We start from the raw sequence: 13098 nt of genomic DNA on the forward strand, positions 1-13098 counted from the left end.
AGCTCAGTAATTGAATCATAGATCTAAAATACATATATCTGCAGTGTATTATTGTGTATGCTGACTTCATCTCATTTGTAAAATTCTCTTAATGAAGTTGTTTCCAAATTTATACACTGACAAAGGTGTTGGTGAATAATATGCAGAAGCGCTGTTCCTGAAATGTATCTCTGCATATGCTGGTTGCGAGTGCATAGATGCCTATAATTAGCTATAAAGTGTAAAGTCGCAAAATGTATGCATGCGTGTACACCTACATATATGTATGTATTTACTTGTTTCTGTAGTCTTTTATAGTTTATGTTCTTATATCTTTTAAATTTTCTTCTGTATTTCCTTTCATCAATTTGATTTTCATTTTCATGTTTAGATGCTTCCCTTCTCCATTACACTGCTGAGGGAGTGATTTGACTTTAGAGTACAGACACATCCCAGTAGTGTCAAAATTTTTGTTTTACTTTATTAATTAGTGTACATAAATGATTCCTGATGCCCATGTATTTTTAAAGAATTCTGATATTTATTTGTCAGCCTGTAGAAAGATTAACTTTGTTGTTTGCATTCAATAGTGAATATCTCTTCTTAAAGATTGCTGTTGCGGGGCGGGGGAAGTAGTACAAGTTATGAGTGGTCTATCATTGCTAGTACTTTCAGGAGACATAAATCTCTACCACAGTCTGCTCAAAAGACAAGTTCATTTGTCTGGACATTAGCTGGAAGTTTTCAAGAGGTATCTAATGTTTATTTTGAAAATGGAGATTAGGGTACTGAAGAATAATATGTTTGCTTGTCAGCACCATGAATATGTAGTGACCTATTTATACTATACCATTTGGTTATATTTTTAAAGCTTGTCAAACCAACTCCTGTTGCAATTGAAGTATCCTTTTTAGAAAAGCAATAAACTACGTTAGGTGCTACGTTAGCATTTTCAAGTAGAACACTGAACGATGTCTTGAAGATTGGCCTTCAACAGCATTTTTATGTATATTGTGCCATAAGTAAAGTAGTGTTTGCCTCATGTTTAAAAACATGTTTTGATTGACCTGCAAGGTAAAATACAGCCAGTTGCAGGTCTAGGTTAGATAAATATACTTTTTTTTAAATAAACTGGATTTTGAATGATTTCTTGATTATCATGAGATATTTTAAAGGCAAGTGATTGTATCTAAAGCATTCCTTGTATTTCTTCATATGCTAATTTACTTGATTGATTTTGAGAACATCTGCATCTAATTCTGTACACATAACAGTGGTGAGATCGCACTGCTTTTCAAGTAACAGCTACAAATTTCGCTTTCCAGACAGACTTAGATTTTTTCTAATTGGGATGCCAAATGTACAAAGATACCACAGAAGAGTGTGTAATTATGTAATTTTCTCTTGATCTTTCTTTCAGAGTCTTCCTGCGAGCAATTAATCAGTATGCAGATATGCTAAACAAAAAATTTCTTGATCAAGCCAACTTTGAGTTACAGGTGAGAAAAGAAACACCACTGTCTTGAGAACTAAAATTAATGTTGTAATAAATTTGTGCCCCAAACACACAATTTTGGTGTATATATGTTTCACCATGAACACCATCTGACCAGTTATCCCAATTAAGTCATTTCGCAGTCAGCAGATATGTATAATCCATTTGTCTGATGGATCTTGTCCTAGAGCAGTACTAAGTCTTACCCAGAACATCATAGAAAACTCCTCCTTTCCTTCAGGAATAGCAGAAGAGGATGTCTTCCCCCTTTCTGCAGCAGATGCTTGAGCAGAATTATTGCCCCAAACAAGGTGGCCGAGATGCGGTGTCTGAATGCCCTGGTGATGACAAGCGTGCCGGTTTAGGTCACTCATTCAAGATCCCCTTTTTTTTCGTGTTTTTGTGTTCACATTTAATTTTACTTGAATCATCAAACCATTGGATTTGTAGATGGGATATCTTTCATGGAAGTGTAAACACAGTGAGGAGGTGTACTAAGAATATATCAAGAAACACTGACTGTCTGTTACTTTCTCCTTTAAATATTTATGTGCATAGACTAGAATTTTCTGAGTTATTTTGTAGGTGTGCAGAAAAACATTTCAGAGAATTAACAGCATCTATTCTTGTCTTTTTGGGGGGCTTTCAGCTTTGGAACAACTACTTCCACCTGGCTGTTGCTTTTCTCACACAAGAGTCTCTACAACTGGAGAATTTTTCAAGTGCTAAAAGAGCAAAAATACTTAACAAGTAAGTCGTATTTGTCATCTAAATCATGGACAAGAACTCAAGGTCTATTAACATAATTTTAGTTTAATTTCTTAGCTAAATCCATTCAAATTGAGATGCAATCATGGTATAATGAAAGGTTGGCTTTAAAAACATGAATCAAGTATTGCATGTGTTTCTACCCTTGAATCAAGATTTAAATTACATGATTCATTACTGATGAAGACGGAATTTTATACTGCAGGATGTTCATAAAGTCAAGACTTTTCAGAACTATTAACATATTATAAAACTGAATTTTTAAATCACTTTAGCTTGGTGCTTATTATAATCTCATTTTACGTGCGCTCTTTATTGCTTAATCCCAAACGGCCTTTTAGAGTGAATTTTGGTAACTACAGCCAGTTTCACTGCGATATCCCTGAAGAATGGGTTTGTGTAACTGCAGTCTTGAATGCTTTCCTGGTTAAAAGGGATTACATTGCCTGCTTCTGAACAGGGAACTTGAACTACCCGATTGCTATTCAGAATTCCACAGCAAATGAAACCTGTCAAAAGAAAAAGAGTGGGAAAAAAGATTGGAGCATGAGTATTTTGTTTAATATATGTATTTCTCCTAAATTTTATAGGGGTTCCTATGTAGTGAACTTTATCGTTAATTAACTGAACACTTCAAAAAAGCCAGTTACGTGTTTTCAAATACGGTGTGTGGATTCTGTTTCTGAGTTATAAGACCTGTAAAGAGCGCCTGCAAAAATGACTGACTTCCCTAATCAAATCAGCTTACTGCAGTTAGTGCACAGAAATGAGGGAGTTTAAAAGCTATGATTCCCGTAGCAAGTATTGCTTCGACTCTTTCTATGTACAGTATATATTATATATAGAGAGAAAGAAGATGCATTTGGTATCATTTCACCTTCTAAATTCAAGCCTTTTTGTATATTATTATGATGAAAGAGATCACAGTGAGAACGGGTAGAGTTTATCACTGCTACTGTCACATATGACTTTAATGTTTCGTTTTGACCATGTGGGTCACAGGCTCTGACCAGAAAAGACAGGGCTCTGTGTCTCGTCCATCTGGGATTTTTTTGGTAGCTGAGTTTTGCCCTTCAGACTTATCCATTCCGTCATGAATTTTGAGGTATTTCCTTTGGAAGCTGTGCTTTACCCAAGCCTTGAAACAGAATTTTTAAGCACTGTATGATCTAATATATGTACAAGTGACTTGTGGGATTTTCTTGATGAAACAGGAATATTTACAAGTTCAGTGGAAAAGTGATGTCAAACAGAGCTCTGGCTTTTGCACTTGTGCTATAAATATCATAAATTGCATCACAGTTATATGTTTGCAAATGTATATGAAAACAGGTAGATGTTTTTTCATTAGATTTAGAGTTTATGGAACAAAATGGGATTGTACGAGATGGGACCAATGATGCAAATTCTCTTTTATAATTAAGAGTGTAAAGGATACTTACAAAAGGCAAAGCACTCCAATCAAAGCAAGGGGATCAAAGCTGTGGCTGCTGCTGGTCTCCCCTTGCTCTCTCTGTCCAACCTTGGTGTGCACCTATGTGAACATTCTACTTCAGATCAGAATCCTGAGCTGTAATTGGACTCGAAGCTACTGTCAAAAACATTTGTGAACTGATATTCCTTTTTTGTGAGGAAGGGAACCTTAGACAGAAATTTTCTTCAAATGATTTTTATATTAGACTGAGCAATACATCTTGCTGAAGAAATTTGAGAAATCAACAGACATTTCTCACTCCTAATATAAATAAATAAAGTCATTTGAAGTGGTTACTTAATGAAGTTTGCTAAATCGTAAATCTCTGTTTATAATGATTTTACAACTTGTTTTCGGTTTAATCATGTTTTGGAGATAGAAATCAAGATCATAAAATCTTCAAGATGCAATAAATGTGTGGTCTGGAAGCACTAACTTTTATTGCTGTTTAAAACCACTTCCAGATCTGTGCCAAAGAGATACAATTAATCAGTTAATATCACAGTCACCCATCTTTTGAACTATATTTCAATTAATATGTCAAATATTTAATAATTAAATTTTAATTATTGTAATTTGTAGGTTTTGCTAAATGTTGTATTTAAGCAGTAGACAGTAACAGATTCTTAATGACGCAGAAGAATCTCTTTAATCCATATTAATGACAGGGTATCTCGCTATTATCTGACAGAAATCCCACAAGTTGCCAGATATTACCATTTTACTCATCTTGTTATTTAAGCAATGATCTTTAACATACAAATATTCTGTATAACAAATACATTCTTGGAGCTCATTATGGTTCTGATCCTGTCATTAATGAAGGCAATAGAATGCTTTCCATTCATTAAGCTTTCCTGATATTAATGTGGAGAGGGAGTGCAATATCAAAATAACCCTGGTGGGAGATGCGAGGCATTGGTGCTACCAAGTTTGCAGCAGATGCTGAAGGATGGGGTCCCACCTCTGCCCTGGCTCATTAACTGCCTGAGAACACTCACTTCTGGTGTAAACTGGGCAGGAGGCACAATCCCACTGGAATGTAGAAACCTCTTCTTTCTGATTTTTAACTTCAAGGTACGAGATGTTCCTTGTTGTGTTTTCTAGGACAGTGCTATCCTAAGTGGGTATATAAAAATAAAATACGGCCCTAGGCCACGAAGCTCTCTGTTATGCTTCTTCCAGCCATTACCGTTGAAAAAACAGAAAATGTTCACTATTAATCTCTGTAACCACCCATGTGTCCCAAAGGATGCGTAGCTAATCTGAAAATAAGACAAAGAGAGGTTTGGCACAGGTTGATGTTTTGTGGCTGTTTTCCCTTCAGTAAGTGATGCTGCAGAAATTGAAAACTGGGGTCTTTTGAGGAAGAGCCAGTAACACAAGGTGAGGAACAGAAGCTGCTGGCTGTGTGGCTGTGTCTTTTCGAGGTGCTTTGAATGGGTCTGGTGGCCTCTCTGTCTCCTTTTATAAAAGGGACATTCAGCAAAGTCCAGTGCATCACTGAACTGGTAAAGGAAGCTATGCAATGCTATTGTATGGGTTCAATTTGGAGAACCTGCTCCATAATTCTAAATATTTATGAACGCCGATCAGATTTTTAACTGAGATGTGTCTACCCATTGGTATTAGATTTTAATTTTTTTTTAATGATGGTTTTGTTTTCCTTTTCAAGGTATGGTGATATGAGAAGGCAGATTGGCTTTGAAATCAGGGACATGTGGTATAATCTGGGTAAGTAGCTTGAGCACCCATCGCTTGGTGCTTTCACTCGATGTTTCTATAAACCAAGTTAGAGATGAAATGATCGTACTTTCTCTTGAAATGATGGTAGGCTTCCAGAAGGCATTTAAAAAGCAGGTGACTTAAGAATAAAGCCTTCTCTGTGTGCTTATTTCACCCTCTGGAAAGATCCATAACTGCAGTCGATGTTTATATATCTTCTTTTTTTTTCATAGTATTCAATCTCATGCTACATGAAAATAAACTGTTACAGTGATAGCTGTTGAATGTTTTTTTCTCCTTAAATATATGTATACACACATGTTTACGTATAGACGTACATATACATGCAGGTACATGTGGATGTAGTAACTGGGACTGTAGCAAGATGAATGCATCTGAGGGATACCAGTAACTTAGCCTGGACATTCTGTTTAAAGTCTGATTTGCAGTCTTGTTAGACTGTATCAGAGTGACTCGGGAAGATTAGTAAAGAGTAGGAACTTAGACATCCCTGGAGTTCGTAGTTAAATTAGGCTTATCTGACTAGCTCAAGTTTGTGCTATTCTGTGGGTATAATTTAGCTATATGGGGATTGAATTTCATGAGAAACTGAGTATTTACTGTGACCTGAGTGTACTCATCTGCCAGATTTCATTTTCCTGAGCTTAACAGCAGAGACACTTCAGCTCTTCCGAGTTTTATCAAAAGTTCCTTAAATTATCAGAAATAAATGCATTTGCCACTTCACTTATTTCTCTAGCTGAGCTGTTGTTGCTGAAACTTGAAAAAAATCAGCATATATAAGAGAAGGGAATACAAGGGTTCATAAGTATTTGATATCGCAGAGTTTGCATCTGCTCTGCTGGAATGATGAGAAAAGACTTCTGAGAGCAGCTGAGTTCACTTTTTATTAGAAGCATCTCTTATGAATTAAGTGTCTGGAGAACAGATTAGAGCATAGTACACACCTGATATGTGACTTGACAGACAGCTAATAAAATCAGTATTGTGCTTGATGCTGGGTCAATATCCTGAAAGCCTCTTCGTCAGTAATTAGCCAAATCGTTCCCTGTCCCAGGTTTGCAGTCAGGTATTCTTCTGGCGTCATGCATTCCTCTTTGGAATCTTTGGATTCTTAAGACTGTTCTGCTTTTCCTGGAATTTTCTGGACTGAAAGGGTGTGTGCATATATATAGAATAAATCTATACTGCATAGGGTACTATATAGTGTATAGATATACATCTAGCTGTTCTTACATGACGTTTTATAAAGTGTGGAGACTGTGGAGTGCATTGTGCTTTTTACTACTGCCTCCAGCTGCTCTCGAACAAGTTATTTAGTTGGTCTAGGGCTCAGTTTTTCACATTAACAGGGAGATGATAATAATTTTCCCTGGAGTTTTGTGAATCGATTGGCTTGGGGGTGGTGTTTTCTTCAATATTTCTTTCTATGCTGTCATGAAAGCCTTTTATTTTTAATAGAAATTTTATAAACCGATTATCCAGGTAGATGACTCCATGACCTCTGCTAGCTCTAATGTCTGCAATTCTGTAAGTGGCTGGGATCATTAATGCTGGAATGTCACATGTTGAGGGACTCAGTAAATTGCTGCTTTTGCCAACAAAAGCTGCAAGAAAAAGGTAAATCAGAGGCAGGACCCCAATTCAAGGTGGCCTTTGTGCTTCTTATAATGAGCAGCTTGCTTTTTCTCCTCTTCTTTGTAATACAGACGGCCCATGCTGATAATTTTTAACTTCAGGCTCTTCACCAGTCTCAGATGTCACAGCATCATTTAAGAAAGAATTCTGACTTACCTCTGAAGGGGAACTGTTTGGGGTGCACTTGACACTTTTACCTTAGACGTTGCACTACGTTAGCCAAATTATTAACGTATATGTTAAAAAAAACCCAAACAAACTAGAACTAAAAAGTTGTAATTCTTTCATATGTTTGAACATATAATTTTTATGACTGTGCCAGTGTGCATTAGATACGATGACTTTTTATTTATGTATTAAAAGGTATGGGTAAGCCTCATAAAATAGCGTTTCGTCTCATCAGTTTTTGTTCATGGGTACCATGATTAACGTATAATGCTTGCTGAGTTAAAACTCCACAATGGGCAACAAGACAGTCTTTTAGGTATAATGCCCGTTTAAGAGTATGTGGGGTTTTTTTCTGAAATGAAATAGTAAAATAAAAATTCTAAAAGTTTTCTCTCTGTGTTTCTGATGCAGTGGTTGCAGTAGTATTCATACCTTCCTAGCTTTATCAGTAGAAAAAAAAAAGAGCATGCATACTGGAGAGCAGTGCTAGGTGTGTGCCCACACTTTAAATACCTGTAATTTAGAAGTAAGATTTTTGTTTTAGACAGGGAACCATGTATGAGATATCCAGCCTGACAGATTTTGTATTTAAATCCTAGTTGTAGCTGTCCTGTGTGATACCCTACTAGGTTTAATCCTGAAGGCTTTAAATTTGAGTGCTCTGATGCAGCAGCAGTGAGGACAGCTTTAGGGGGCATAGCCCAAACGTGCACAGCCGCCACTGCTTTGCCTTTTTGAAAGCACTGTGAGGCTTGCATGCATCAAAACCAGTGTATGTCATTCTTCGTAGGCGTCTTTCCTTCCATATTACAACCTGAACTTTTAAATTATGTATTATTTTGTGTCACTGTTTTGTTGGAACTGGAACTTCTTAGACCTTGATGAGACCTTGGTGAGACAGTAAGTATCAGAGAAGTATAAAGAAAGCTGTGACCTCTGTCTTGAAAATGTAGGAATGCAAATAACAAGTGCTTAAAAGTGTTATGTGATGCGGTTTAGTGTACATAAAACACAGTTTTGACACTAGGTCATGTGCACCAGTTTTCAGTAGTTAATGGTTTCAATGGTTATACGTTAAACAAATTGTATTGATGTTAAAAATAATATCGCTCTGATGAAGTTGGTCAAGGAAAGCCAGCTCGGAAAACATTGCTTTTCTTATTGACATCTGAATTAGCTAGAGGGAGATGAAAAAGTAAAATTCCTGAAGATGAAGTGAAATGGGAGCTGCTGCCATCCTCCAGTGAGCTGGCCACGGACTCAACCCTTCCTTCCAGGTGCTTGATGTCAGAAAAGGTGTCTTGACAGAGACATTAATGTTGTTGGAGGGAAAGCCAGGGTTAAAAATAGATTTGAACTTTGAGCATTATATAAATAGAAGTCATTACAGATAACACTCTCTGAATTAGTCATGCATGTTCAGAGCTGACCCAAGTGAGAGGTGAGGTTGCTGGTAAAATATTCAGTGTTTTTTGTGGTCCAAATATAAATTAGAAGAGCCTGGGAAATGAAAATCACATGTTATCCAATGAAGAAAGCTCCTTGGTTTCTACTAGTGGAGTATATTATTGATGTCTGAATGAGCACATCTCATGGCAAGGCAGAAGCCTCTGCAGGGGGAAGGTTTTGCATGTTCCAAAGAATACTTATATTGCATGTGGTTCTTGAGGCAGCTGCACAATTTGGTTTTCAGAAGAGAATCCTCAATTTTCTTCCAGCCTTGTCACATTGTGAGTCTCTGCGTGGGAGTTCCCACACTCACAGAGGAAAAAAAGGCAAATTCATTGTTGGGCTCTTTATCAGAAAGTGCTGCCTGCGACAGGCAGCTGGGGTGGATGTGGTGGAGTGCCAGAGAGAGATGGTTTCCTCTCACGTTTTGCTCTCATGCTGTCTTTTGTGGCACAACATCACGGTGGATCACATCATCATAGCTAACACTTGCGTATGCGTCGTAACATCATGACATCACCGATGTGTGTCGCGGTGTCAGAAGGATGTTACGCAGGGCTTTCAACCCTCTCCCATATTGCCCTTTTGGTGGACAAACCTTTTCTCCACATTACTACTCATGCATCCTTGATCAAGAAAACCAATCAGGATGGCTTAATGTTTTAATTTGTGCTGCCCTGCCTTCCTGTGGCTGCTGCCGGCCCCCGCTCCAGCCTGCTGCAGCCCTGGCGCAGCTGCCCCCAGCAGGACTGGCTCTGGGCAGCTGCGGGGTGAGTGCTTCGCATCCAAAGCAGGCAGGCGCCGGCTGTGCCGCCCCGGCAGGTCATTCCCCTTGTTTTTCTGTGCAGCCGAGCTGCGTAAGCTCTGGTGGGAGCCACCCATGGACCCTCCAGATGGCATAAAAAGCTAAGCGGGTTTCAAACAGCAGGCAAGGGATTTTTTTTTTTTTGCAGTACAATTTACAAGTGATTTTGATACTTTCTGCTGATAACTCACACACTTCTATTCCCCTCACGTCCTTCTGAATTTTGTATTCAGAGAAATTCTCTGTCCTCTTTGATTTAAAAACTCTGTTGAATATTACCTGCGAGATGGCACTGCTAATAAATACCAACAATTGATGAACAACTAGAAGGCTGAGTGTGTGCAGTACAGTTTCACGGGTGGTGGGGCTGGCTGCTGCTGCTCAGATCCTGCATTCACCTTGGCAGATGTGGTGGTGGGCACCTGGAGGTGAGATCTGTGACTCTCCATGCCTTTGCCATCGGATGAGCTCTCCAATGAGTCCCTCTTTGAGCGAGAGGTTTATATTCCCCTGGAGAAGAGGAATGAGGATCAAAGATTCTTAAAAAATCTTTTGTGAATTTACTGGTTTTCACATCTAGAGTTCAAAAGATGTTAGTTACTTTTCTGAGGGAATCCCTGTGCTTGAAGCAATGGAAAAACCCACAGTGGCACACACAGAACTTTATGACATTGAATTTGTGCCTGATGGATAACTTCTGTCACTATCATTTGTTTTCTGAAATATTTACTCTGACACATGTAAGGCATAATACAAGAAAGCTGTCACCTGAGAGGCCAAGTGTAGTAGTACTTATAAAAGAGACAGAGGAAAGCTGTGTGTCTCTCACTTGATATTCCTCACCAACAACCAGCATTGCAGCATCATACAAAGCAGCAATTTTAGTGGAGTATCAATTTGTCCTAATAGGATTGCTAATGCTTAATAAGATTCTGAAGTTTCCTAAATCAAGTAACTGAGCTTATATCTGTTGAAAAAAGAAGTGTGTTTTCTTGGTGAAGGATTTCTTGATTACTTTTGTTGAGATTTATGTTAGTTGTGGTCAAAAGTGTAACTGCTAATTATAGACTTCCACGGTTACTGCTGTACTGGTATAGTGCAGTTGAATATAAATGCATTAAAATCTGTTTACGTCTTACACCACCAGTAACTTCAATGGGAAACAAGAGTCTTAAAATGGAGGAAGCTGAGGGCTTCTCAAATTAGCTCAGCTCTAAAGAGGTTTGGGTTGTGCCACAGTAGTGAATGTATGAACAGTGTATGAGTTTGATTGTATACATCTGTTAACACTGCACTTGTGAGAAACATTACCAGTTGTGTAGTGAGGTTCAAATGAGTCCCAGCCTGTTCCTAAAAGAGTAATATATTTGTTTATTCTAAACTTCTGCCATCAACTTCTCTGTCTGGAGCTCTCCAGTGCTGTGCTACGGTGTATTACACCAGCATCTTCTCATGGAGTTGTTGAACAGATAATTTGCAGAATGTAGAATCTACATTCCCTACACTTTAGCTAATAATATGAACAATAACTGGATGTTTTTAAGGTTTAATTTCAGTTCTGTGTGTGAAATGTATAGCAGGGAGTGTTGGGGGTGGTGCAGTTTTCTCTTGGGAAGATAAATGTGAAATAAAGTTTGCCAGTCAGATCAGCTCTCAAAGAAAGAAGACATATTGTCAGCTTGGTAAGATGTAGTTTCATGTCTCCAGGCTGTGTAAGTATGTACTTGTGCTGACACTTTGATAGACGGACACGGAGAACATTTTGTACACTGCAGAAGATAACAAAAGTCTAAATAAGTTAATACTAGTGATGTGCCTTTTAGCTTCCTTCTCTCCCAACCATAAGCTGTATTAAGAAAAAACAACTTGAAACTTAATATTAGCTCTTGTTAATTCAGGTTTATACATGCCACATGCTTCCCCTCTTGTGTCATAAGTAATAATTAATGTTTTAGTAGAGTCAGATCTTGAAAAATAATATCTTATGCTATATGAGAATTTATTGATACAGCTTTTATAGCGATTCATCTTCTACCAAAATCAGTGGATGTCCGTTAACTCTGAAATCTGCCTTTCACTTACAGGTCAACATAAAATCAAGTTCATCCCAGAAATGGTGGGACCTATCTTAGAAATGACACTGATCCCTGAAACTGAACTTCGAAAAGCTACAATCCCAATCTTCTTCGATATGATGCAGTGCGAATTTCATTCCACTAGAAGCTTCCAGATGGTAAGCAGTAAGCTGCAGACATTTGAAGTCTATGAGAGAGTTTTAACTGTTCTTTGACAAACTGTAAGAATTTTTGTTATTTCATATTTTTCTAAAGAATAATATAATTATGGATTTGCTTCATTTCTATAACTCCTGAGTAGTGATTGACTTTTCACCCGTTGGTCTTAAATTCTTATTGAAGAAAAAATTTGCATGAAGTAAATGAAACCTTTCTTTATGATACAAAAAAAGAGCAAATACAGATGTCTTAAATTTTCACTTTGACTCGGAAAAGGAGTCTGTTTCTGAGTTAAATTGGACATAAAGAAGACTGGTAGTGTGCAGAATAAACTATAACTTGTAAGAACTCGTCATCTCTAGTGTCTTATAATTTTGAAACTCTTCACTGTTTTATGGATTTTGAAGAGGGAAAAAAGTTATCCAGTGTCAGAGTTCATAGAATCATAGAATAACCAGGTTGGAAGAAACCCACCGGATCATCGAGTCCAACCGTTCCTATCAAACACTAAACCATGTCCCTCAGCACCTCGTCCACCCGTGCCTTAAACACCTCCAGGGAAGGTGACTCAACCACCTCCCTGGGCAGCCTGTTCCAGTTCCCAATGACCCTTTCTGTAAAGAATTTTTTCCTAATGTCCAGCCTAGACCTCCCCTGGCGGAGCTTGAGGCCATTCCCTCTTGTCCTGTCCCCGTCACTTGGGAGAAGAGGCCAGCACCCTCCTCTCTACAACCTCCTTTCAGGTAGTTGTAGAGAGCAATGAGGTCTCCCCTCAGCCTCCTCTTCTCCAGGCTATGAAGACACCGTAAAATCTAAAGCACTAATGTAGCATTTTTAATCTACTTTATTTTGACACGTTGAGGAAAGTCCTTGAATAAGCACAGACAGTCTTATCCTGGTAGCATCAACTTTTGAGAGAGAAGTGGAGAGAAAGAAAGTTTCCTGGCATCGTTCATTTGACCTTCTTCCCCTTGAAACTTTGCCTTATGGATTGACTATAAGACTAGTTAGGCCAGGTAGTGTTACAGTATAAGCCAGCATAGCTCCTTTACACTGCGAAATTTCTGTCAGTTCAGGATATGAACTTGTGAATTTTGCAATAAAGTTTGATATGTGTTGTTTACTTTTTCCCCTTTATATTGGCGGTTTCCTTTCTTGGATGAAAGTCTTATACTTTTCCATACATTTTGTGAACAGTGATTCATAACCAGCTCTTAAAGAATCTGTAGCTAGTGTAAATGAATATCATGGAGAGACTTAAGCAAGGGAAATGGCATCAGCTTTATTTCTTTGATTTGTTTTGTGCTGGATGGTATGTGGAAAGGTCGTGAACTGTATATTG

General features: G+C 38.0%; 1 protein-coding gene across 2 annotated transcripts in view; it reads left to right on the plus strand.

Moving 5' to 3' along the window:
• DOCK1 (dedicator of cytokinesis 1) overlaps positions 1-13098 on the plus strand; it is a 318523-nt gene that overhangs the window by 233462 nt on the left and 71963 nt on the right. For both annotated transcript variants that reach the window (XM_069864186.1, XM_069864187.1), the window contains exons 30-33: positions 1400-1478; positions 2124-2224; positions 5392-5450; positions 11607-11755. In XM_069864186.1, the coding sequence (XP_069720287.1) occupies positions 1400-1478; positions 2124-2224; positions 5392-5450; positions 11607-11755 (388 nt within the window). The remainder of the gene's footprint in view (positions 1-1399; positions 1479-2123; positions 2225-5391; positions 5451-11606; positions 11756-13098) is intronic.

This window comes from Phaenicophaeus curvirostris, chromosome 9 (genome assembly GCF_032191515.1).
Source record: "Phaenicophaeus curvirostris isolate KB17595 chromosome 9, BPBGC_Pcur_1.0, whole genome shotgun sequence".
NCBI classification, from domain to species: domain Eukaryota; kingdom Metazoa; phylum Chordata; class Aves; order Cuculiformes; family Cuculidae; genus Phaenicophaeus; species Phaenicophaeus curvirostris.